Source organism: Eucyclogobius newberryi, unplaced genomic scaffold (genome assembly GCF_026437365.1).
Source record: "Eucyclogobius newberryi isolate DKJ021-1_F unplaced genomic scaffold, fEucNew1.0.hap1 SCAF_1, whole genome shotgun sequence".
Taxonomy (NCBI): domain Eukaryota; kingdom Metazoa; phylum Chordata; class Actinopteri; order Gobiiformes; family Gobiidae; genus Eucyclogobius; species Eucyclogobius newberryi.
In genome coordinates, this window is record NW_027315723.1 from 14,547,563 (window position 1) to 14,574,950 (window position 27,388).

Sequence of the window (27,388 nt, forward strand, 5' to 3'; positions counted from 1 at the left end):
GTCTAGTTCAAGGGAAACGCTGTGGAGATCATTTGTGCAGTAGATAGAATTGTAGCCAAGCTCAATATCTGTAATACATCATTATTAGTAATGTTTTCTATATTGGTCAAAACTAAGATTTGCATGTAATCAATTCAGAAAGAGCACAAGATGCATAGCACGCCTGCTATAAGCTAATTCCCTTGGCTAATTTCCTGGTGCTTATGGCAAAGATTAAATATGCCGTAGTTTCGCCTCGTTGGTCAAACTGAATGAGCTCCTGAATCTGCTGAGACGTTTTAGCCCGGGGGACAAATTGTGGGAAATTGCAGCATTGAGGGGCAATTATAGAGCGGCAAACCAAATCTGACGTTTTATTTTGGGTTATTTGTGTTTTTTGTAGATTATTTTCAGTTGTGTGGCATTAGTAGTTGTAGTTAAAGTAGACACTTGTGACAAGAGTCAGACTGCTAAATTCTGTCTTTATTCAATTTTGAAACATGAATTATGATTGCAAATTCCTAAGAGTCCATCTGATGCTTTGGGATGAGTGCTGATGTGGCAGAACAGTCCACCCCGTTTCACTTCTGGTGTAAAATGTGCCAGTGGCCAAAAAAACCTTTAGTTTGTGAATACAAGAGCGAGTAACACGTGATTTATACCTTTTCTCCTTTCATAGTTTGATTTTATTTGCAGTGGTTTGGTTGTAGTCGTAGCAGATGACTATAATAGTTGTTCAAGAAATTGTAACTGTTGTTGTAGATTAGTAGTTAACCCAGACGACTCATTTATTTGACGATTTATTTCAAAATAAAAGGATGGTTATATTGGTTTTATTAATAGAAGTTGTTGAAATATCAAATCTATGACGATGTAATGTAAAAATGTAGCAGATTATTTATGATGTATACTCACTCCAGGTATCATTTTCTATTAAATAACATTAACTGATGGCCAGGGAACCATGTCGAGTTTGATAAGTTTTAAGTAACAGTAGTAGCTGACTTTTATTCATGGGTTTCAGGCTGATTTGAATGATTTCTGATGGCAACCGTCTGCTACAGCAATAACACAAATCAAATAAATATCATCTTTTGAATGTGGAAAAGTCCTTATAAAATGCTTCAAATTAGGGAGGAATCGTTTGCCTGAACCTCATGGATACCATATCTATTATAGTGAAATAAAAGCTTTTTTTTCCATTCCTGTCAACAGAAGCAGTAATGCAGTTTCTTTTGATAGAATTAGCTTATAGATATGTACACAGACTGATCATTTGAGTGGACGGAGACGGGGCTAAATGAGGCTTGGAGGTGACATGGGCACTAGTCCATGTGGGCAACTAGAGTGCTAACTAGATTTAATCTGCTAAATCAGAATTCTCCTCAAGGCTTCAAATCACCTGCTGCATTAGTCCATTTAAAATGCACCGTGTTAATTTGAATGACTCTTATGCTTTCTCTTACTTCAAATGAATTGGAAATGCTGCTGGTGTTAAATGTTGAGCAGTACTTTTTCTCATGTTGGCCTGTAGCATAGAAGAGCCAATCTTCAAAATGTTTACGCAATGTTTATTTCTCTGTTACATCTGTTTTAATCGAGGAGGGACTTGGACAATTGAAGTTAGTCACTGTACAAGCGCAACACTTTTTTTAAATTTGGAACAGTTGCAGTACTTGTTATTTTTAAAGTTCCTGGCCTGAAGGAGGAACAGTTTCTTCAGTCAGAAAATGTTCTAACTTTGTAAACGTCATGGGTTCAACTTGCCAGAATGTATTTTATGAAATAAGATTGGCACAAACTCAGTTCTACTTAATTTGTCCAGGTTTTGGCAGCTCTACACAGTAAAGGGCATTGCAGTATTGCTACCTTCTTACACGTTTGCTTTACATTCCCAGCGTATATCGAGGACGTGGCTCGGTGTGTGGACCAGAGCAAGCGTCTGATCATCGTCATGACACCCAGCTACGTGGTGCGGAGGGGCTGGAGCATCTTTGAGCTGGAGACGCGCCTCCGGAACATGCTGGTGACGGGCGAGATCAAGGTCATTCTCATCGAGTGTGCCGAGCTTCGCGGCATCATGAACTACCAGGAAGTGGAGGCGCTCAAACACACCATCAAACTGCTCACCGTCATCAAGTGGCGCGGCCCCAAAAGCAACAAACTCAGCTCCAAGTTCTGGAAGCAGCTTTTGTACGAGATGCCGTTCAAGCGCTTGGAGGGCCCGCTGACCATCTCCCACGAGCAAGTGCTGGACGTGAGCGAACAGGGCCCCTTCGGCGAGCTGCAGACGGTCTCGGCGATCTCCATGGCAACCTCCACAGCGATGGCGACTGCGCACCCCGACCTGCGTTCATCTTTCGGCACCTGCCACACCCAGCTGAGGCAACAGAAGCACTACTACCGCGGCTACGACTACGACCTGCCTCCAGGGGGCACTCTACCACCGCTGTCCACCACGCTCGGCAATCAGCACACCTACTGCAACATCCCCATGACGCTGCTCAACGGCCAGCGACCGCAAGGCAGGTCACCACGGCAACAGAGCATGGAGGAGAGCCACGCCGGCAACAACGCCATGCTGCCTCTCCTGCCCCGCGAAACCAGCATCTCCTCTGTGATCTGGTGACACAGGACTGCGACGCTCACGCTACTGCTCCTTGCACCAGGGAACAGGGACCAGACGCTATACTGGGTCTTGTTTTGGTCCGATTAGAGCCGAGGGAGGACTTTGTATGCCTGTAAGAAACTCAGTAACACAAGCCAACTATCATTACCCGACCAGGAAAACAGGGTTTGTAAATATCTTTTTCTAATTCTTTGTAGCATCTGTGTTTGGGACCACTATTTTGGTTTTCTCATTGTTTGGATCTTTATTCCCTCATATGAAAAGTGAAGCCTGAGAGATGTGTGGATGTTACCTTTATCTTCATTTGTTGACGATGGGTCAAAAACTCCGGGACTTTTGGATGTTTTTTGGCTGATTTCACAGATTTCCAGAATGGACTCCAAACTGGAATATGCAAAACAAGAGTCCATGGATTTTGAAATGACTGATTTTGAAAAAGACTCAAGGTGCTGGGCTTCACTTCGTCACATTTTATGTTTAAAAAACAGCCTTGCTATTTACCTTAACAGAAGATTATATCACTGAAAAGTCTAATTATTGTGTATTATTTTATGAAAAAAGTATATTTTTATAACTGAGGGATGTTTGCTTAGAGAACTTATAAAGTAGAAGATGGATACGGAGGTACATTTTGTTTTTGTGACAATGCATAAGAGTAGATAAAGGATCAAAATAAAATGGGTTTTTCACTAAACGTCTTGCCCTACACCGCAACTGTCATGACAACAACATGGGGCCATGACACAACAAATTGTGTCGACTTCTTCAGACATCCATTATTGAATCAATGTCACACTGGCTCTGGACAAGCGCCAGGGCTAGTTCCACTCAAACACTTTTAAGGATTAGACTGCAGACATAAACTGAACCTGGCAACATAAAACCGCTTAATCCCTAATTTTTTTTTTATTTTGGAGCAACTTTGCAAACCCCCCATTTATCAAATGGGAACAAAAACAGTGGCGCTGATGTGCACAGCCAATTTACCCAACACCAGTCAAACTATGTTGACCTATGGTAAAATGTACCGGCAATATGGTAAAAATATTTCTGACTATTCGTAATGTTATGGCTGATCTGTGCATACAACAGGAGCTGAAATATTCCCTTGTTTTCTCTCTGAACGCAGCTGTCGAGGGCTAAAGCAGCTCATCCGTGTTGTCGCCGCTGTCATTTGTCCATCTTCGAATGATCCGTCTTTTGCTTGGTTGCTCCCGACTAAAATGAAAACAAAAACATGCTTAGCTACAAAACACTTGGAAAAGTTTGTAATTGGCATAATCATCCTATTACATATCTACACAATGATGTATGTAAAGACAGAAACATCTGTCATACCAATACTTACCAGGTACTTATTATATTTATGCATCTGACTGACAAAACCACCAATCACTGTCATTAACAACCGTCTTAAAAGGCAACAACAGTATGCAATGTAGGACGACTACAACCTGGACTAGAAAAGAGGGCAAATGTCCCAGTCTACTCTTATGGAAGAAAAGGTCAAATAAAAAAATCCTGCTTGCAAATTTATTATTGTTCAAATATCTTGCCATTAGCCAAAAGGCGACCGATGTCATAAGACTCGTCAGAAAAAGGCCCGAGACGCCATCGTCCCTCTAACGTCACCTCACTCCACGCAGTACTCATGACAAGAGTCTTGTGCCAAACAAAATATGCAAAATCATTACAATAATTAAATCTATCTAGTCTTTTTCCCATGTTTTATTGAAAATGTTTCAGTCTTTGTTTTGGGTATTTTAGTGTGATTTTTTTTACTGGCCTGGATAAACACGCTCAGTGCAATACAAGAAAGTAAATGGAAGAAAATATTGGAAAAAAAGATCAATCTACCCAGGCCCAAGTCATTCCCAAAACGGCTCTAAATGTGTAAATATAATCAAGGTAAGAAGACAAAGACAATCGAGCCATAATACAAATATGGTTATTCAAGGGGATTTTCAAAGTAAGAGCCCTCATTTAGAATGTTATCAATATAGAAGTGCGTACTCATTTTGAAAAGCCATTTTTTTGTTTGTAAAACAATTTCTTAGGTCAACAAAAATCGTATTAGACTTTATTTTAATTGCTTGTTCCTGTAACTTCAAAATTTAACACTTGTGATCATTATATTTTATAATTTTTCAGAGTCACACTACATTTACATTTCAGTTTAAATGCTCTTACTTTGAAAAGCAGAGTGAATAAAGTCATGTTTTGGATGAATTTGGAACATGAATAACAATGTCGTTATAGAGCACAGAACTATTCCAGGCACTTTCACGATTATTGAGACTATTACGCCTCTATGGTATTTGATTTTGTTTTCTATTATGTATCTGCAATGTTCATTAAAAGAGATACTGTTATTAATAAAGCCACATTTACGATATTTTTGTTCACTTGTGATGTGTCCAAGACTTTCCTCAGAGACCACGACACATTTCAAATGTTGATCGATTTGAGTTTGGAACCTGGATTAATTCACGACAGGAATAAGGGTCAATCAAAATTCAGCTCCAGGTCACATTTTAAAATGCATCCAGAAGCATTCACGTTTACAGAAAAGTTTGTAGAGGTTTAAGGGGGCACCATTTAATTTTTACTTTGACTAAGGTTATTTATGTAGCATTTATCTAATTTATTTGTAATGATCAGGTATTTGAGAGTTCAAGTATGGGAGCTTCAAATCCTTTCAGTGTTTGTTCACTATAACGGATTAAATCAAGGTTTAGATCGAGGTATTATACCACTACTTTTCCCCACCAACTTATTCTGAAATGCAGAGTTCAAATTTCAGCCTCTCAAAAGGTTTAATACTCCTCGGCATGTTTAAAATGTGACCAGAATCTTTTTTTTAATGATAATTGCAACCTTTAATGATAAATCGCAATATTTTAGTATTAAAAGGATTATTTTTGTACAGATTTTTTCCTTTATTTTAGATCTGTTTGAGCACTGGTTTAGTCCAAGATAAGATTTAATGACTGAATTTTAGTTAGTGGTTGTGATTGTGTCCAAGTTTATATCAGCATTTTTAGAGTTGGTACATTTTATAAATAACTTTCAGCATAGATTTCCAAACCATTATTTCTATAGTTTCTTGCCTTCTCCTCTACGCCTGCGTGCTCTTCCTCCAGATGTTTCATGCACGCTGACATCTGGCCATATGTCGTCTGGAGCTCTGAGGAGAGGAAAAAAAACAAAAAAGCTCAAATGAAACGGTCTACACTTCATCATCTTGTCACGCCATAATCCTCTCCCTGGATAACTAAAATCTGACAACAGCAGCAGCAGCAGCAGCAGCAGCAGCAGCAGCAGCAGCAGCAGCAGTAGCGCATCCTTACGTCCTGATGTTTTGCACTCATGGCAGCAGACAGGTAAAGCTACCATACTGCAATTCCCAGAAGGCCTTGTTACTGGCATCTCTTCTTCTAATGCCCATATTTGACATGTCTTCTGCACTAAGAAACAGGCCAATTGTCTGCAGAGGCTGTTAACCCAGTTTTAAAGAGCGAACAGCATGTCATGGATTGCCGAGTGGTCTGCTGTCCTTTCTGGATGCTCAATGGGGGATATTTTGGCCATATATATACACAATTTTAACATTTTGTCAAAGTAAAAATATAGATTTTTTTTCAGCCAAAATGTATTGAAAAAACAGTGAAACGCTATAATCAAATCCTGTTTTTTTATTTTTTTCTAAAAGGTTGGCTACATGTTCATTAGAAGTGAAGTTAATAGCCAAAAATGTTTAGCAGTAGTAGTAGTGACATTACTTAATATCAATACAAATGATATTCAAATTAATTCAAAAATCCCTGCAAAAGAAACTTGTAAGAGTAGTAAAAGTAAAAAAATAAGTAATATTATCAGTTATTATTACGTTGGCTATAAAAGTTAATCACAATGTTTGAGTTAAAAGATGTGTACCATTTCACAAACTAGGAACTTGTTAATTTATAAGATAAGATAAGATATTCCTTTATTGTCCCACATGGGGAAATTTCATTGGTGCAACGCAGGTAGATACAGAGGTAGATACAGAAGAACAGATCACTTATAGGAAGTCTGAAAAACACTTTCAGTAGAAGATCTCCTATAAACAAAAACTAACCAATGACAAATAAATAAATACATAAATACCATTGTATGTGATCACGACAGTAATTACACATGATTGTGTCACGACATTATCTATCTTTTGCTGTTATTCTTAAGATAATGCAAATAGATGTAGTGTTGTTGACATGAGTCATTAAAGTGACTATGGTCATAACAGTGATCATAAAGTGTTAAAGAGTCCAAAGGCAGAGGGAAAGAAACTGTTGTGGCAGGAGGTTCTGGTCTGGATGGACCGTGGCCTCCTGCCTGAGGGGAGTGGCTCAAAAGTCCATGTCCAGGGTGAGAAGGGTCAGCTGTGTCAGACCTGCCACAGGTCCTGCAGAGCGGTGCTGGAACAAGCTGAATGTCCCTCCCACTTCCACCTGCTGCTGGCGGTATGAACATTATGTAATGTCCACGGCTAAACCATAGTCTTGTGCTGCCACCTGCTGGGCCATCTTCAAACTGCTCCTCTTCATTCAGACCATAAGCAATGTGGATGTAAGCTACGTTTTATTCTGGTGACATTTTAATTTGTCTAATGCTCCATCCAAACATACATGTGGCTTGTCATCTATAAAGGTTTGTATTCACATTGTCAAAATTGTATTTGCCTAGTTTGTGCAATGGAAGAAGACTGACTGTCAAAATGTAGGAATTAATTGGCTTTATTTAAAACACTAATCTACTAATCTAGTGCTCCCATCAACCGAAAGCAGCAAACTAGGTAAATATAATCACATTTTAAACACATAGTTTTTACTATGCAAATGTGTTGTTGTTTTTTTTATTTGTCTCATTATAATATAATATACAGTTAGGTTATAATCAACCCTGGACACTCCCTCAAAACGGATGGCGGGCCATTTTGATTTACTGAATGTACGCAGCGAGACCCCTGAACCTCAATAATTGGTACAGAAGACTTTGTTTACCATTACTAACACTGATTTTTATCAGGTGTTCAAATACTTATTTGCAGCAGTAATGTACAAATAAATTATTAAAAAATCATGCAATATGATTTACAGATTTTTTTCTGTCTCTCACAATGGAAATGCACCCATAATTAAAATTTCAGACCATCATTTTTAATTAGGAGAACTTGCAAAATTGCAGCATGTTCAAATACTTATTTTTCTCACTGTAAATAAATGTAAGAATAAAACGCTCGTATGCAATAGATTCTTCTTTCCGTCACATCTAATCATCATCAAATGTATTATAGACTATTTTTATCCCATAGCAGATTTTAAAAAAAATATATTTTGACTTATATAGGTTGTTTCATCTTTTTATCATTGGTCATTGTTTTATGTTGCACTGAAATCGCCAGAGCAAGTTCCTAGGTTTGTGAATTCTGTTCATTGACAAAACCTTTTCTGATTAACATGTTTTGGTACAGTCGTACGCCACAAAACTCTCCCAGTCCATGTGGTGTTGGAATCAGCAGCTGTAGAGACACGGCACAACTCTACAGACATTAAGAGCTGCAACAGAAGGGGAAAAACACCACGTTTTAAGATTTATTCTGATATCAAATCACCATCACAAATACTTCTACTTACATTGATGTTCCAGGTTTTCCATTGAAGTGTTTGGACGTGTGCACAGGAGGGAACAGTCAGCAGGACAGGCACATGTGTAGAACACAGTTATAGAATACTCAAGTCATTAACCTTATTTTACATGTAGCAAAAATACTAACAAATACACACCAATGTTCCAGTGCATCTTCATAGCTTCCATGTGCTGCTTGCTCTTCTATGACCAAATCCTTCTGTCTCTTCTGAGCCACAGCACATGTCCATGAGCACAGCTCCTGTCTGTGGAAATTGGTCATCTACAATGATGACATGCAACTGTCAAATAAACATGATGGACTTCAATAAGGCCCACCAGAGATGGAGAGACACATACACATGACTTTTTTTGGACTTTACAACTATAATTATATTAAATGTGAATGAATGTGTGTCATTAAGTATGGTCAGGGAGGGATGCTGCATTCATGTGATCTCAGAAACATGGGCCAAAACACAACTCAGGAATTTATACTCAAACTTGTGAACGCGTTGGACGCCAAATTCCCAAATTTAGGTTTGGGATTGGAGGACAATATAGACACAGAGTGGGATTATATTATACACCAATAGTTATTCTATTGCACCCAGCGGCTTGTATCCGTGATCTTGTCCTTTTGGTCATTACCCAAAGCCAGGCTTTTAGATAGGATTTGAAAACATCTCGTCCAAATCATTTTGTCCGGGGGCTTAATAAAGGCTATGGAAGGCAATATGTGTATCACGACCTTTTTTCCGACGCTTTTACAATATAAAGCGGCGCTTTTAAGGCGGAGGCGCCCGCACGCCTCTCGTATCATGTTGACTTTCCATTCTCTCGCGCCGCCTGCGCCTCTCGGCCGTACAGATCACTCCGCCACTTAGGAGCGGCGTATCGCGCCGTATTTTACGTGGTATTTGACCGTGGAGCTTCGGCATTTTCCGGACCACGGTTTGGCAGCCAATCAGAGCCAAGCACACAAACTTTGTCGACCAATCAGCGCGCAGCATGCAAATTTTCACTTGTAAACAGTAAACTGTCATCGCGGACTATCGTCAAACGCTTTGTTCCCGACCTGATTTAATGATATTCCCTTTTTTCTAAGATTTAATAAAAATGACATCGTCCTTGCACTCGAAAATGCCCGTCCACATTTCAAAATACCCCGTCCAAAATACGGGAAGACAGACGGCTATCTAAAAGCCTGCCCAAAGCTCATGACCATAGGTGAGGGAGGAACGTAGATTGACCGGTAAATCGAGAGCTTTGTCTTTTGACTCGGCTCCTTCACCACAACAGTCCGATGCAGCGACTGCCTGTTGATCTCATATTTGTTTATATTTTTGCAAACATGTCACCTCACACTAGGGATGCATACCTAAACCCACGTTCAGGTTCATGTCCGGATTCAAAGGACCTGAACCTAAGGTTTACCTTAGGTTCAGGTCCGGACCTAATGAGTCCGGCTGAACTCATGCCATTTTTGCATAATGTTATAACAGCATAACACAAGACACTTGGCTCAATTAAGTTGAAGACATTTGAACAAGGACGACTATCAAACACAAGGCTTAGCTGCAGATTGAAAAACTCAACTTGTCTGCTTTATTCACTGTTTTTAACAGAAGTTACAACTTACAAATCACAAGCTACTAGCTAGCAGCTAAACTATAGCTTAACAGCTAACACACATTCATGTGTTTTACTTGAGGAACAACTTCTGAACAAGAGCATGTTGAGTATTGTTGACAGAGTCAGTCTGGGTCAAGGGTCAAAGCAGCTGTTTCATCTGATACAATGTTTTGCCTTTAGACACATTTCCACTCTTTAATGTTCAGATCCAATGGCATCAAAAGTCAGGTAAAAACCTTCAAACAGACAATACACCAGTGTAAATAATTAAATAAAAGTAAAATAGAGTTACAAAACTAGCATAAAAGTCAACTAGAATCACTATAAAGCAATCAACTTTAGCAGCAACTAGCAATATCAAGTAGCAGTATCAAAAGTAGAATATGAAAATATTTCACAAAACAAATCAAAATAATACATCATATTAGCAGCATTAAACACCAGACCATATTTAACTGTAGAATAAGATAAGATAAGATATTCCTTTATTGTCCCACATGGGGAAATTTCATTGGTGCAACGCAGGTAGATACAGAAGAACAGATCACTTATAGGAAGTCTGAAAAACACTTTCAGTAGAAGATCTCCTATAAATAAATAAAAACTCCCATAGACAAATAAATAAATACCATTGCATGTGATCCCGACAGTAATTGCACATGAATATGTGTCACGACAGCACATAGATTGCACATGAATTTCACAGTAATTGCACATGAATTGCACATGAATTCCAACAGCAATTGCACATATGACAGAATTGCACATCAGTATTAGGTTAGGTCAGTATTGCGACGGGATAACGTGACGATCTCCGGGTAAGACGACTGTTCTCCGCAGTTTCATGAGTTCCTCCTTTGTGTAAACGCGGTACGGCGCCGGCCGGGGGGCGGGGCCGGAGGACTCAGAGCCAAAACACATCGCAACGACACGACGAAAACACTCAATCCAGCCGAATAAAGTCAAAACAAGTTAATTTAAAGCGATTCCAGTGCGTGTCCCGATCGTTCGTGAAGTTCCTCTTTCATATAAACGTGTATATAAACGTGTATATAAACGTGTATATAAACGTGTATATAAACGTGTATATAAACGTGTACCGACGACACGCCGTACTTTAGCGCGGCCGGAGGGCGCGGGGGGGGGGCTGGTGGGCTCGCTCGGAGCTAGCTCACGTCTCAACAACACAACGAAAAACGCTCAAATCCAGCCGAAAAAAGTCCAAAACAGTTGAATTAAAAAACTATTCCAATACAAAACTATTCTAATACAAATACAAAATACTATTACAAAATATAAACTCCAATTAATGAATGCAGCAATTAAGCAATATTACTTTACTTTGTATTTACTTAATACCAAATACATCACACCACAACATAACACTTAAGTTATTTCATTCATATTTACACCCAGAGCAAAGACCCAGACAAGGCCACGCTGACCCCGCCCCTTTAACACGTCACGCACGCAGCACATTAACGATCACAACTTCGCACGCGGCGGCCACAGCTTAAAACAGTTCAAATAAAGCCAGCGATCTTACCCGCTGCCGCTTCAATGTTCACATGTGGACACACGGTTCCGCGCAGCTCGACACGTACGAGGCGCTCCCGTCTCTCCGTCTTTAAACTTATTTCGCCGGCTTCAACTTATGCCCGGAAGACTAATTAGGGTCCGTGTGCGCTATGGACGGCGGCGCATGGTAGTGTTTACGTCTTTTCCAGCGCAAATTTTGCGATCAATGGAAGGTTTAAGATGGTCTGGATTCTAGAACAAAAAGGATATAGTATTTGAGTGCTATATTTTTTTATGAGTCCAGAACCGAATCACCGGTTTTCGTTTTTTTGGGACCTGAACCGAAACGTCCAGATCCGGTCCGTCGTAGCGGTACGCATCCCTACCTCACACAAGACCTTTTACATATTTTCCAATGAAGCAGCTAAACAAAGGTAAACTACGCAATGTGTTTCACAAGCTGCAGTCATGAGTCTTGAGTTTGGGAAGTTGGATGATTACATAGTAATCTCAGAGTTTCTAAGACCACTTGAATGCAGCATTAGGTAATTTTAATGTGTGTGTAAAACAACAATTCAAAACTGGTATGGAAATCAACTTTTTTTATAGAATTCATTTTACTGACGTGGTGACAGACATCAGTCTCCTCTTGCATTTCACAAAACCAACCATTTCAATACATTCTTCCATAGGGTAAAACAGTTAAAATAGTGTACTCACCGGTCAGACGCTCTGCTCTTGAGGCCCCAGGACAAGGAACAAGTTCAGGTCCAGGATCATGTCTGAGACTGACAGGCATTTCAGCGACTTCACGACTTCTACTTCATTTCACTTTTAGGGTATTTTTAAAACAATTTACTCTCACTCCAGAGACATGATAGATCGGTAGTTGTCAAAAATGGTTCCTCCACAGCAACAGCCCCAGCAGGACATAACTGGATTATTTGGGGTTAGTTTTAAATGTGTTTAAATCCAATGTTGAACCTCTATAGTGAGGGTTTCCAATTATTTTAATATTGCACGTCTTGCTGTGGATTTTACATTTGAGCTTTAAAAGTCGGCCAAGTCAAACATGGACCAATTTTCAAACAGGAGAAAAGGCCATTTAACGTGTTTGAAGTTTACACAATCTGTGTTTTGTTTAGTCGCAATTCATTTTTCAGTCACTAGTGCAAAGAATTGACGCATCGTGTGCAATAGTGGACTTTAATTAAGTTCATAGATTTATAAAAATCAAATAAATTCAAAGTACATACAAAGTAGAGCATTATAAATTGTGCAAGAAACTGTGCAAAGCAGTGAATGAATAAATGATCTATTCAACAATTCAAAGTAAATACAATGTATAAAAGCAAGTTAGTGTGGTTTAAAAAATGTCAAAACGCTGTAAATCTATGCAACTCTTTCAGTTATGGCTTTTACCTCGGCACTTTACATCACTGGATGAAGACGGATTAAGAGATTAACAGATTAACAAACTTGACAAATAAGAGGCCTGAGGGTGAGGAATGTAACATGAGGTTTGTGAAGTACATTAGTCCAAGTATTGGCAATATGATTTACATAAATAACTGTTTGCATGCACTTTAGTCCAGGGAGCGGAGCTTGTTTGTTCTGGTTTTGTGTCCGTTTTAGACTCAAATCTGACCCAACATGAAAACAAATGATCAACCAAAGAAGTGCGTCTTGGGCCTTGAGCCTTTCCGTTTCTCCAAGTCCCCGGTCCCGTGGAACGTGGTGCTGTGCACGAGCTGCGACGTCCTCCATCGCAGCTGTTGCAGTTTGGGCTTCATCCTGCTCAGAGACGACCTCCTCCTCAGTGGCGTCTCTCTAGCGCCCCCTCCCGGCGCCTCGTGATCCCCGCCGCTGTTCAGTCTCCGTAAAGGTTTGGCTTGGAACACTTTGGTAAACCGCCATCGCTTTCCCGCCGCCGCAGGCTCGTTCTCAGTTTCGATCTCGTACGCACCGATTATGTCCCGTATGTCCACGCTGACTTTATCGGTCAGATATTGGCACGCTTTCCTCCCGCTGTAGTCGCGTATTTCCACGTCGGCGCTGTACGCGCCCACCAGCAGCTTCACGACCTCCATGTGGTTGTGCATCGCGGCGATGTGCAGCGGGGTGTATCCCGTGCTGGACCGGACATCGACACTCACCGGGATGGCCTTTTGTTTTGCAAAGTTAATAATAAGTGCGATGAGTTCCGGTTTGTCTCGTTTCGCCGCCCAGTGTAAACACGTAAAACCAGTTACGAAATCCTTCTTCAAGACCAAACCTGGATCGTCGTTGAGCAACCTCCGGAGGCTTCCCCACTCGGCATCGGAGGCGCACAGCATCCACTCGTGTTCCAGCGGGTCTAACGCCACAGAATGGCGGTCTTCCTCCATGTTGCACGAAGCCGTTGACACATTGTCGCAGTCGCTCGGTGAAAAGCTGGATTTGCGCAGATCGATGTTGTGTCGCACGTGCGGGGAACTGCACATCATGACCTGGATGAAATGTTTGCGGCTCTTGGGCGTCCCTTCGCTTCCACTCAGACTCTGTGCGTCATCTTCCTCATCAGAACATTTCCCGTCGTCTTGCGGTTGTTTTTCCTCAGGTGTTGTAACTTGCCTGCTCTGAGTCCATCCCGGCGCCGCGCCCTTCTCCGTGTGTTCATTTCGTTCAAGTTCGGGCAAGTTGAACACGGTTTCTTGGACCGGTTGGATCAGTGTAATGACGGGTTTTCCCGCCTTACGTTTGGACTCACGTTTAACGCTTCCACGGTTTCCCATTGTGCCCGAGTCCTCCACTACAACGTGAACATTGCACTCGCGTTCAGCTCGTTCTCCGTCTCGTAAAGTCTCCAAAACATGCGGAACTTCAGCGCGCACACCTGCACCGAGGCGCGCGGCTGTGACGTCACGTCCGCTTACCTGCCCGCTGCTGTCCTCGTGTTGTGTTCTTTCTTGTTTTAAACGCTCCTCACTAAACTTTTTCTTCAGACAAACGTATTTAATGCCATCGTCAGTCTTTACGTACGCCACGCTGTCCACGTGACTCTTGAAAAGCTCGCGTGCCACAGCTTTTTGCTCCGGGTCACTTGGGAAACTAGGTTTAAAGTGCTCCACGAGCTCCGTGTTTGGCACCCGACCGCCTCTTTCCCTCAAAAAGTTCAAAATCCCCTCTTGATTACACTCCCCGGTCATTACAAAGCGTTTAAAATTACTCAAATTAAAGTAAAAGTTCTTGAAAACCTGCTAGTTGCGAACTGTGTCAAAACTAGACTAATCCTCGAGTATCTCCTAGCAACCAAGCAGTGGCGTTTGCAGTTGGATTGTACCATTACAAAAATAGGGGTGGTAGCTTCTATTTTAAACACGCATCGGGCAATTTAAACCATTTCCAAAGCATGGCTGTTATACAAAATATGTTTATTATATCCTAGCTTTTATAAATAGTCATTTCGATATTATTTCAATGAATCTTTTCTGCTATGTCACTTAAGTAAGTTGAATGCCCCACTTGAATGGTTGAGCTCGGGCGTAGCGTGTGTCAACTTGTGGATCTATTAAAATATCGTCTCAGCTGCAGCCTACAGTACACAGGGAGTGAAAAGGGACAGAATAAGATGATTATCCATTGTATTAAGCAATAATTATGATAAATTACACTTAAATAATACTTTACAGAACATAAATTTTACAAAATTGGCTTTTTGCTGTCATTTGATATTCCTCAAAGAACTAGCTCAGACAATGGTGTAACGCCGATACAAGCACTTTGTGAATTACATAGCAAACTTTTAATTCTATAAAAGGGTCAAATATGAATAGGCAAAAATATGCTACTATGCATGCAATATTCATTATTTAAGAAATGATTGTGTGCTGATGAATATGAATCGCACAATAAACCATTTGTAACAATCCAATAAAGTTCCTGATTTAGTGTCCATCCATCCATCTTCTGCCGCTTTATCCGGGGCCGGGTCGCGGGGGCAGCAGTCTGAGCAGGGACTCCCAGACTTCCTTCTCCCCAGACACTTCCTCTAACTCCTCCGGGGGGATCCCGAGGCGTTCCCAGGCCAGCCGAGAGACATAGTCTCTCCAGCGTGTCCTGGGTCTTCCCCGGGGCCTCTTCCCGGTGGGACATGCCTGAAACACCTCCCGAGGGAGGCGCCCAGGAGGCATCCGGAACAGATGCCCGAGCCACCTCAGCTGGCTCCTCTCGACGTGGAGGAGCAGCGGCTCTACTCCGAGCTCCCCCCGTGTGGCCGAGCTCCTCACCCTATCTCTAAGGGAGCGCCCAGCCACACGGCGGAGGAAACTCATTTCGACCGCTTGTATCCGCGATCTTGTTCTTTCGGTCACTACCCAAAGCTCATGACCATAGGTGAGGTCAGAACGTAGACCGACCTGTAAATAGAGAGCTTTGCCTTTCGGCTCAGCTCCCTCTTTACCACAACGGTCCGATGCAGCGACTGCATCACTGCAGCCGCTGCACCGATCCGCCTGTCGATCTCACGCTCCATCCTTCCCTCACTCGTGAACAAGACCCCGAGATACTTGAACTCCTCCACTTGGGGCAAGGACACCCCACCCACCTGGAGAGGGCAAGCCACCTTTTTCCGGTCGAGAACCATGGCCTCGGATTTGGAGGTGCTGATTCTCATCCCAGCCGCTTCACACTCGGCTGCAAACCGTCCCAGTGCATGTTGCAGGTCCGGGTTTGATGGAGCCATCAGGACAACATCGTCTGCAAACAGCAGAGATGAGATCCTGTGGTCCCCAAACCGGACACCCTCCGACCCCCGACTGCGCCTAGAAATTCTGTCCATAAAAATTATGAACAGAACCGGTGACAAAGGGCAGCCCTGGCGGAGTCCAACATGCACTGGGAACAGGTCTGACTTACTGCCGGCAATGTGAACACAGCTCCTGCTCCGGTCATACAGGGACCGGACAGCCCTGAGCAAAGGGCCCCGGACCCCGTACTCCCGGAGCACCCCCCAAAGGACACCCCGAGGGACACGGTCGAAAGCCTTCTCCAGATCCACAAAGCACATGTGGACTGGTTGGGCAAACTCCCATGAGCCCTCGAGCACCCGATGGAGGGTATAGAGCTGGTCCAGTGTTCCACGACCGGGACGAAAACCACTCTGCTCCTCCTGAATCCGAGGTTCGACTATCGGTCGGATTCTCCTCTCCAGTACCTTGGAATAGACCTTACCTGGGAGGCTGAGGAGTGTGATCCCTCTGAGGTTGGAACACACCCTCCGGTCCCCCTTCTTGAACAGAGGGACCATCACCCCGGTCTGCCAGTCCAGAGGCACGGTCCCCGACCGCCACGCGATGTTGCAGAGACGTGTCAACCAAGACAGTCCTACAACATTCAGATACTTTAGGTACTCAGGGCGGATCTCATCCACCCCCGGAGCCCTGCCACCGAGGAGTTTGCGAACAACCTCAGTGACTTCAGCTTGGGTGATGGATGAGTCAGCCTCCGAGTCCCCGGTCTCTACTTCCTCTTCGGAAGACGTGATTTAGTGTGTGGAGGGCAATTATATTAGAGCCTGATTATTTTACATTTAAGTTCTGTCTATGACTAATGGATATTTGTTAGCTTTTGTTATGCTCAGTGTGGGACAGGAGTCATAGGGATTATTACAATATATCTAGGCTAATATTCTTTTTAAAGTGCATAATCATTTAAAGTAACAATATGCCTCCGCAAACAGGCTATGGCTAAGTCGAGGGCTACTATATACATGCTGTACTAAAATGGCAAACATTGTTCGAATTAAGGTGCACTAAGTAACTTTTCTGCCGTTGCTTTGCCTGGAAAGTTTTGCTAAATCATGGATCAGTCCCGTGGATTTGGCTGTTGTATGCAAATGGTTATGGCAACAGGCAATTATGGATAGTGCACATTTTGAGGTTCATTCTAGAGGTACTTGAAAAGACAAACACTTTCTGTTGTGAAAAACACTGATATTTGCTTTTATGCACTGTAAAAGAAACACGAAAAAGTTCAGCAAATAATTGAAAGTCATTGAATTCATCTTCAATAGGAAAATGATAAAAATGTAATACAACAATACACATCAGCATTTGTTTTACTACAAACAAAATTCAAATGTTAAGTATTACGCAGCTTGTTTTAGTGACTCCAGAGCAGGAAGTATATCATCCAGTCGAGTTAGTCCTGTAACGTAAAAGAAAGAGCCCCATTAACAAGAACAAAATCAATTAAACAAACACTTAATTAGTTAAAATTTACCTAAAATCTGTAAGATTTCAATGATAAAAGAGTGAAAGGCAGGAAAAAACTCATCATGATCCTTCACTTTTTGAATAATACTGTAAAATGGGACACAAAAAAGTTTCAATTTTAATATATAATCTTAACACAAAGCTCACAATAAATGTACATGGGATTTATGAATAGAAAAATATTAGATTTGACCTGTCGATGTCCTCATCCCCAAGCAGATCCTGAACTGCAGTTTGAGGTTGAGAGGTGAGTCTGGTCACAACATGCAGCACCTCAGCACATGTCGCTCTGCTGTCTGAAAGGACAAACATAAGATAAGATATTCCTTTATTGTCCCACATGTACAGTTGCATATTCAGTTTTCAAACATAGACATATTTTTTGTTTAAGTAGATTTTAGAGGAATTCAATTTTTTCTAATGGACATAATATTAAATCTAGATCACAGATAAAATACTACATTGGATAAATACAAGGCAATATTATAGATGTGTAATAAAGTTGAAATTTAGAAGAAACATTATCTATAATTGAATTCATCAACTTGAATCCATCTATATTAAATGAAAAATATCTACTTTTAGGACACGCTGTAGAATGAAGAAAGTTATTTAAGCTGGTCAATTACACTGCTTATCTATTATCTATTGCTTTTGACATGTTTTAAAGTTCCTACTATCCAAACAATTCAAGTCTATAAAACGTCCACTACACTAGACGTGTTGTTACCGAGGTTGAGGGAGTCTCGAATGCTTCTCATGGCGTTGCTCATTTCACCGAGTCGGCTGTAGACTTCATTCATTCGAGGATAAACTCCGCTCAGAGACGAGACATCGAACAGCTTCTGAAAATGAGCCACCATAGAGCCAAGAGTGTGGCGAGTCGGACTTTTCAACACCTGCAGGAGAAGAAAAAGACATTTAGTTCTTCTTCTCAGGAACTTGAAGAAATATATATATTATTTAAAAGTTTTGTTGGATGAGAATCATAAGTAACTGCCAGGAACAGACATTTTTTTATCCATCGTTTCTTTGTAATGGTTCAACATCAGAGTGAGAGAAGTTCATTCTGAAACATGTTTATCACTCATGGTCCAAAAACAGGCCCTATTCTGTAGCCTTATCCATTTAGTTTGGTTGCTTCCAAAAATAATGATTAAGTTATTAAATATATATGAATTATTACTTAAAATCTGACAGGAATATTAATCATGTTGTCAGTGGTGTACCTTCTCATCGTCGGGGGTGATACTTTCTAGCAGCGTATCGACCAAAAGCATCATGTCCTCCACTTTCACTGGTTCAGCTGAAGAGGAGCTCTCCTCTGATGGCTGCCATGGCAACAATCTGGTGGACAGTTTGTTTAGACTCTGATGCAGATTCTAAAATGTGGACAAATAAGTTAAATGAATATGTTACACAACATTATGTAACTGTCTGGAGGTGGTAGGTTACATGAATGATTCAATGAAATATAATATTTATATAATTATATTTAAAAAAGCAAGGTAAAACCAACATGCTTCATGGAGATGATACATTAGATGCCATACTGTGGAATATTCTAGCCAAAGGAACATTCCCATGGAAACAAGCAGGAGGAGGAGACTCCAGGACATACTGTATAAGAGTAAGTTTGGTGGATGCATGCCTTTTAAAATGTTTTCAGTGTAATAAAAACAACCAAATTAATAAAATAAATAGGGTAGGTAATATTCTAAATTGTTTTGGTTAAAAGGTTAGATACGAGGGCTTTAAATATGATGAAGGACAGGACTTCATTCCATTTGGCAATAACATTTATGATTTGCCAACTAAATCTATTGTTGTTATAATAAATATGAAATGAACACAAAATATGCATTATTTATTTATTTATTTGAACGTGTCTTGACACGGTCTAAATGTACGAGGTGGAGAAATACAATTGTTGTATGTCGACATAAGTCATTCGATTAGTTTCATGAGCTGATGCCATAGGGCTGGGCTGTTTCACATTCAAGAGAATATCTTTCAAATGTACAGGACAGACACAATGTTATGCAACAGAAAATAGGCTCATTTTTTATCTGAACTGTGCTCCAGAAAGCATGTTTTTACTGACAGAGGATTGACTGTATTTATTTACATTTAAAAGCACTCAGCTTATCACCGATACCGTTTTTTGAAACCATTTGATCTAAATTTGATTCAAATGTTATAAATTGCACATCCTGGTTCCTGCTTATTACTGGTAACGTCACCGCTATGATTGGCATTTCTGCTTTTACTACTGCGACTATTACTACAACTGTGTACCTTGAGTAGAGTGAGCTGTTGTGCCCACAGCTCCAGCGTTGGGACCAGAGGCTGAAACCGTTTTCCAGAGTCCGAGAAGAGCTTGTGTCTGTGCAGCCCCAGAGGAGCTTTAGGGCCGGTCACCACAGCACTGACCTCACTCAACAACTGGAAAAAGGAGAGAATTTTAAAATGATAAAACAATTGAGCAAGTAACAAGTACAGATAATTCACTCAAGGAAGCGCAAGCGTTTGACACACTGTAGAAGAAAACATCAGTGGACAGTGATCATGGATTGTGTTCTCTGTATTTTAAGCTCCAAAACGCTGTGTATGAATCCAGACGCGGCTGAACGCAAAGACACACGTTGAGCGCACACATGCAATATACAGCAATCTGCCAGATTTAAATGAAACTTGACCAACGGATCAAAAGACCCTGCATCACTACCGTGGAACATATTTCTGTGTAAATATCTCATGTCAGAACGTAACATTCATTCTCTAAGCACAAGCTCAGGAGCAGATGAACCAGATGTGAAGACACAGACGCAGGTAAATCAGCTCACACAGAGTCATCAAGGACAGAGGGGACAGTAGGGACAGATGTGATGCATTTTCTGTTTGTTAAACTATAAAATTCAGGCGCGCAGTGCATCGGATCGTGGATGCGCAGCAGGCCATATAGTACCGTGTACAATATGTGTAAATATTTCATGTTACAATGTGGGCACCTGTGGCTCATTGACATGTGTGGCCTGTATACGAACAATTGATTTTTTCTTTGTAAATTTCGTTGGCGCGGTTGTTTTATCATTGTTCATCGTTTTAAATTCTGTTCATTGATATTGGCAATAAACCTTTTCTGATTCTATTCAGGAGCGCTGTATAGCCCAGAAATGACAGGTAAATGACTAATGCCTGACATAAGACTTTAATGGTATGCACTCTTACTTGTTGGTATTGAGTAGATAACGTTGAGTCTGAGCCATTGTCAGGAATCTCGTATGAATTTTCATCTTGAGACAATCTTGGAAAAAACACAAGCAAAAATATTACAAACAAACCATAATACCTAAGCAAAATATACAATTAAAAAGTGAAGAGATCATCCAGAATTATAGAAAACTTGTGAGTGAATTGGTCATTGGACAGAAATGTATTAAGTTATCATTTTGTTTTGTTTTTTTAACAAAATCCTATTAGCATTACGTTATAGTAATTACGGTTTACCTCAAGTTGTAAAGTTTCTCAATGCGTCGAACCTTGTGTTTGTAAAATTTCAAATCTTTAAGAGTTGGTCTAAAAAAAAAAAAAAATGAGTGAAATATGATTACATCTGCATTAAAAGTGAAATATGTTAAATTTGCACTTACCGTGTCTCAAGCTCCTGTTCAAGATGTTGCACTTTCTTTTTCAGTTCGTCCATTTGATTTTTATTCTCTTTTTGCTGCTCCTGAAATGCCTGTGGAATTAAGTATACAAAGCAATTATAATTATTATGCAAATTTAAAATATGTTTTTTAATCTATATTTTTTATTTGCCTTTATCATCTTGCTAAAAGTTGGAGAAATGCTTCTGCACGTCTGTTCTAGTGATAAGTCTTCTCCTTTTTTTCTTCTGTAAAAGAAACTTGAAAATAAACTTTTGAAAAATATTGTTATTTCTTTTTTGGTATTTGCATTACCTCAACTCATCAAGCAGACGTGACATTTTGGTTTCATAATGGTCAATCACATCTAAAATCCTGAGCAAACAAAAGGGAGAAAAATGGAAGAAAATGAAATGTTGGGAAAATATCTAATTGTAATTTTTCTGACAAGCATTGCTGCAGCGCTGCTGCAGATTCTGTTACAGCATTGCACCCCAACTAGACAAACGTGACTCACTGCTGATCTTGTGGACTGCTTTGCCTCACGATTCTTCTGCAGAAGAGTTCAAAAGTCTGACTCTGTTGAGCCACGCGCTGCTCCTCGGCTCTCACAGCAAAGTGCAGCTTTTTCTGCAGCTCAGAAATCTCCTCTTTTTGTTTCAACAAAGCCTGCTCCAGATCCTCTACCAACTTCTGCAAAAGACACAAGGAGAAAGATTGTCATTAAAATAACCAGTGCTAGTTTAATAGAGGATGTCACAATGTTAAATGACAAATTGTAATTATTTTTATTATTGGTATTATTGTGTGGGAAATAAACTTTATTTTTAGATTACCCATAATTTCTAACAACATGAAGAGAAATTGTATAATATATTACCACTCCCCTGGTTTATGACCTGCTTTACATAAAAAGCGAGTTCAGAGGAGTCTCTACAGTAGTTTTAGGGTTTCAATACTTTCGACTGCTCAGTTCACGGACCTGCCCCTGTTTCTTGTGGCGCTTTAGACTCTGTAGCTCCTCCTGTTGGTGAGCGGCTCTGCCCACACACCTGTCCTCCAGCTCCTGCACTCGGATCCTCACCTCCTCCAGGAGCCTCTCCAGCTCTGAGGCTCTCTGAGTCTGAGCCACAGAGCGCGATATGTGGCTCTGCACGTCCTCTCTGAACATATAGTAAGAAAAGAAGAAAAGGACGACAACTATAAACAATATATCTGTCTTACAATCTTATTGGTGATCTATTTTTGTTTCAAAGTGCCCCAGTCTGAGTGTGCCAATGTATCACTCCCAGTTTGTCCTCAGTGCTTCAGATCATTATTTGGGAACTGTAGCAGCACTTACTTCAAATTGTGGGCCTCGCTAAAGGATTTAAAATCTTGACATTCAACATTGGCAAATATTGGTTATTGGCCTAATGTGACTTTTAGTGCCTGGGAAAATTGTATATACTAATTGAAATTAAGCTGGATAAAGGTGAAGTTTTTATTTTTTCATCTTCTGGTTTTTAGCAAACTTGTAAAGAAATTGCATTACATTCTCTTCTGGGTGGTCTCTTGTGTCCCTCTGTCATAAATAAACGATAAGTGTTGGATGTGATGGTATTCTTGAACGTGAGGAGGTTGGGTAACAGTGACAGGTGGTCTGCACTCAACTCACTAATTATTCATTCATGATACAATCTCTCTATCTACATTAGACGTTCTATTAGACAGTTAGTTTGACAGAAATCTATCTTTCCAACTTACCCCACATCATTTCATAGTGGAAATGCATTATTATTCAAATGTAAATGACTTAAAGTGGCATATATAATGTTATGCTGTGATCCCGTCTGTGTTGGGAGATTTATTTGTTCCAATATCATAATCAGTGATATGAGAGTTTCCCCAGATATTGGTATCAGTTCCCATATTGAAAATTAAGACAATGTTTGCTCCTGACATTTCTTTCTGCACTGCTCCAGTCTGTGTGAGTCCATTTGTCAGTCCCAGTTTTGTGTGTAAGTTATTTATAAGTTAATCTGATCTTATCTATCCTCAGTGCATCAGACTACTCTTTTACAGACTGAGGAGTAAAAATGTAAAGCAATTAGGAAATATATTGCTGAATATTATTTACAAAATCATGCAACAAATAACTTGTAAATGTATGAGGATTACTAGGGACAAATATTGAGTATATTATGTATTTGAGCTAACATAAAGATATGGTCCATGTTCTTTAATAGAATGTGTGTTTGCACTGACTTGAGCTGGCTGTTGGTCCTGATGAGCTCTTGGATCAGCTGCTGCCTCCTCTCTGAGTCCGTGAGCATCACTCGGAGTGTGGCTCGCACCTCCAACGCTGTTCGTTTGTCCAACAACACCAGGTCTGTACATACAAAATTTACCATTTAAGAAAGGGAAAAGAAAAAAAAAGCCTAAATAATCTAAAAGTGGATTTAATTTAGACCCATGGATAAGTATTCTAGTGGTATTTGACATGTATTGCATAGTATGTTGTGCAAATAAATAAATATGCACTAAATTTCTCTACACAAAGGTAAACTGGACAATAATAAATGAATATATTCCTACCTGATAAGCTTTTATTCTCGACCGGATCGGCGAAATGCACCGGTTTGAATCCATGATGCTGAAGAAGTTTGTTTACGTCATCCCATTCCACTTGTTCCTGCTACAAAATAAAAGCACAATTTTAAAGTTACATATTGTCCATTCATTTATGTTTTTTATGTACACACCTGGAATTGTTTATAAGTCCATAGATAAACATAAGTCTTATTCCCAGTGTGAACAATAGGATTCCTGCTGTGTTCCATGTTTCTGACTCTCTGTGTCCAAAAGCTCTACTTCTACAGACGAATCTTAACAGTGTTGCTATGAAAAACTAGAGAGGATCAGGTTTCCACAGACCCCGCCTCTTCTATGTACTCCCTCAAGGTACTATTACCACTACGATTACTACACATACTACTGCAACTGCTACTACAACAATGACAGACAATGCCAAGGCAGGATCCAAAGGTGTGACCCTCTGGTAAACACAAATCATAGCAAGTATTAATACCAAAAAATACAGTAACACAAACAGGATCAAATGTTACCCTTACTGAACAGTTTTAGAATTACTTCAGCTATTGTGTGTTTAAAACTACATTCTATTCTCTAAAGTAGAGTTATATTATCATTATCAAGCCTTTTCCTTAGTATTGAACTATGTAGTGACAACACTACTTCGTAATTTATTTTAATTTACTAGTATACATTTTTGGATGGAGGATGAAACCTTCTATTTTCCAAGGTGATGTAACTGTTTTCACTTAGCTGGTCTCAGAGGACAAGGAGGTGACTCTATCAGACCAAGTACTTTTTGGCAATAGAAATGCCTTGAACTAAATAGATTAAAAAATATTAAAAAACAAACAAGTGACAGACCCTCCACCAGAAAACATATATAGTGCACATAAGTTTGTAATCACAGTTGAATGTTGAACAATGTCCACTGACATTACCATTCACTACAGCACCTATACCGATATGAACAATTGAAAAAGAAGAAATAAAATCAGATCTGCAGAAATTATCTGATTATATTTATTTTTGTGTTTAGACTGCAACACGTTGTGATTTCATTATCATATTTCTATCTAACAGTCTTTGTCAATGTGAATGCTTTTCTGTGACCTCACCTGCGCCATTGTCACAAAATCTGCAAGGAATACAATTCAACAGTCATTATTTTCATTTGGTATAATTTTATGTATTTCATCATTGCTATAAAAACATTCAGAATTTAAAATACAAATACATAGATTTACGTTCACGCAGATTCCGGGATTCCGAAATCTTATATGTACTGTCAATGATGCAGAGAGATAATTTGTATTAAGGAATATAAAATGAACATGTTAGCATTAGCTTCTCACTTAGCAAAAGCGCTTTCCTTACAATTTCACAAATATTGTAATTTATTCAACAAACGCAGACGGGGGATTAGTTAAATTCTTCCCGTTCTTTCAATTATTATTTCATTTCAATCCCTTTGCAACAAAAGAATCGTAAAAAATCAACTTGTTTCCTACTCATATCGTCAGGCTCTGCGGAGAAAAACAAAGCAACACTTCCGGAGTTTCAAACGAACCGCGTCTACGTCACTGACCAGACTTCCCTCTACTGCCACCTACCGTCCAGATGTGGGATGTACAGGTAAAGAATACATAGTTTCAAAAATGTAAATTCTTACGAGAAATAAATCTTTGTAAAACTTTGCGTTTTAAATTTTGCATTTTTATTCATCACACCATGAAAATAGTACAAAAAAATAACAAACAAATATTTAAATATTAAGAATAAGAACAATTTTTAATATTTTAGCTGTTATAAAATATTACACCAGCAGATGGCGATAGTTTACTGCCGCCTGTATTTTCAACACACGATTTTGCTTAGATTTCATTTTCAATTAATTTGACATTATTTATTTAATCTGGCGTTATAATGAATTATAAACTTGAAAAATGAACTGCAAACTTGTACATATATAATCATCTTGTAATTCCAAGAATCACTGAACCATTCAGTTAAACGATTATTTTATATTGAGATAATTATTATTTATAAATAATTAACAGCTGCAGTTACAGGTCAGATCCATGGAGCGGTGACCCTGCTCACAGTCAGAATGCATGTTTTCACGTTATTCTTAATGCGAGATAGAGAATAGATAGAATATTCCAGGCAAAGCAATGGAACTTTTAAAACTTCTAAATCTAAAGTTTGATACTGCTTCCTTGTCACCTTGCACAAACATCTAAAGTCATTATAACACTATTGTAGCTTTCCTCTGCTCTGAATACCAACAGTTTCATACTTTATCTCAAATTCTGTGGCGAAGATGTTAGAAAGGTCATAGACACATCTAAATGCTAATGTCAATTACGTTTGATACAAGGGGAAAGTGCGGCTCATACATGAGGGCTATGTTGATATGGACTGATGGATGGTGACTGAAGGCTATAGTTTAGAAATGAACTGAAATCATCCACAATTTAACCATTTAGGCAGAAGACCTTTAGAGGACAATTTGAAATCAGGTTGTAAGAAGAGGCCTATCGTTACCCTGTTTTGGGAATTGTCCTGTTGCTCAGAAATATTGGACTGATCAATAAAGCGCTACAAACTGTCTTTGACACATCCCACTGGATTTCAGATCTACATTTTTAGGCCTCAAATCACCTGTCATGAACACAGTGCATGGATACCTTAGGAACATTGTTCTTATTTCAGGAAAAACGTCATCACTAAGAAGTGGATGACACAAACCAAACCAACAATTAAGGACTGAAACAAATTTATAATTGGCATATGGAAAATGGAGAAGATTATATTAGGACTAAATTTGAAAATGGACAAATGTGTTAAGACTTTGGTCCAAATGGGACAATTATGTGAGACTACTTATTTAAGACTGTTTGTATTGTTTGTATGCTGTCTCTCGTTCTTTGTTCTTTATTGTATATTAAAAAACAATCAAGATTAAAATAAAAAATTAAACATGAAATCAGGTTGTAGGAAGTTCAGAAATAGCAATTTTATATATTATAGTATATGCAATCAGTCTCAAAAGTTTAATCTTGTTATTACATAAAATGGTTCTGTTTTAGTGTTTAGGATTCATTGTCCTCCAGCTGCTTCATGTGCTTTTGCGCATCCCATAATGCCTCTGTACATTTGGGGTTCACCCTGTAATTGAGCCCTGATGTTGTTTTAATTTATTCATGAGGAGATGTTTGAGATGCTAACTCCATTGTCCAATGTTCTCTCCCCTGTAGTTGGCCTGGACCGACAGATAGCAGCACATGTTGATCCTGTTTCTATTATTGTCATCTAGATTAAATGGAGAGTGTCCAATTACTCTTTAACATAATGTCCCGCATTTCAATGACACGGGACAGAAGCACAAACCAGTCATTAGGAAGCAAGTCATTTTAGATTCTGATAGCATCTTTATTGGTCAAATTTAGAGGGTTTTCACCATTATCTGTTCTTGCAAT

General features: G+C 39.7%; 3 protein-coding genes across 4 annotated transcripts in view; 1 reads left to right on the plus strand and 2 right to left on the minus strand.

The window, feature by feature from the left end:
- LOC140346403 (interleukin-1 receptor accessory protein-like 1) overlaps window positions 1-3,411 on the plus strand; it is a 351,979-nt gene extending 348,568 nt beyond the window's left edge. For both annotated transcript variants that reach the window (XM_072432558.1, XM_072432477.1), the window contains one exon: window positions 1,878-3,411. In XM_072432558.1, coding sequence (XP_072288659.1) covers window positions 1,878-2,608 — 731 coding nt within the window. In that variant the 3' untranslated portion in view covers window positions 2,609-3,411. The remainder of the gene's footprint in view (window positions 1-1,877) is intronic.
- Window positions 3,412-12,620: 9,209 nt separating this feature from the next.
- On the minus strand, window positions 12,621-14,687 carry LOC140345942 (ankyrin repeat domain-containing protein SOWAHC-like). The gene has a single exon (XM_072432293.1). It carries the CDS (start codon window positions 14,614-14,616, stop codon window positions 13,096-13,098), a length of 1,521 nt encoding a protein of 506 aa, XP_072288394.1. The 5' UTR covers window positions 14,617-14,687; the 3' UTR covers window positions 12,621-13,095.
- Window positions 14,688-17,472: 2,785 nt separating this feature from the next.
- Window positions 17,473-24,283, minus strand: cep70 (centrosomal protein 70). The gene is made up of 16 exons (XM_072432679.1): window positions 24,077-24,283; window positions 23,910-24,009; window positions 23,580-23,703; window positions 22,315-22,495; window positions 21,850-22,025; window positions 21,648-21,707; window positions 21,505-21,580; window positions 21,336-21,424; window positions 21,193-21,261; window positions 20,914-20,989; window positions 19,981-20,127; window positions 18,912-19,064; window positions 18,413-18,581; window positions 17,876-17,978; window positions 17,690-17,769; window positions 17,473-17,614 (listed from the first exon to the last, which is right to left on the minus strand). Exons 1-16 carry the CDS (start codon window positions 24,152-24,154, stop codon window positions 17,556-17,558), a joined length of 1,740 nt encoding a protein of 579 aa, XP_072288780.1. The 5' UTR covers window positions 24,155-24,283; the 3' UTR covers window positions 17,473-17,555.
- Between the last annotated feature and the right edge of the window lie 3,105 nt (window positions 24,284-27,388).

Excerpts from the sequence above, each read along its gene's own strand:
- cep70 (XM_072432679.1), bottom strand. The coding sequence starts at position 24,154 with ATGGAACACAGCAGGAATCCTATTGTTCACACTGGGAATAAGACTTAT. Across the intron at positions 21,425-21,504 it reads CTTTTAGCAAGATGATAAAG|GCATTTCAGGAGCAGCAAAA; the intron begins GCAAATAAAAAA and ends TTAATTCCACAG. Across the intron at positions 17,770-17,875 it reads GGGGATGAGGACATCGACAG|TATTATTCAAAAAGTGAAGG; the intron begins GTCAAATCTAAT and ends CCCATTTTACAG.
- LOC140345942 (XM_072432293.1), bottom strand. The coding sequence starts at position 14,616 with ATGACCGGGGAGTGTAATCAAGAGGGGATTTTGAACTTTTTGAGGGAA.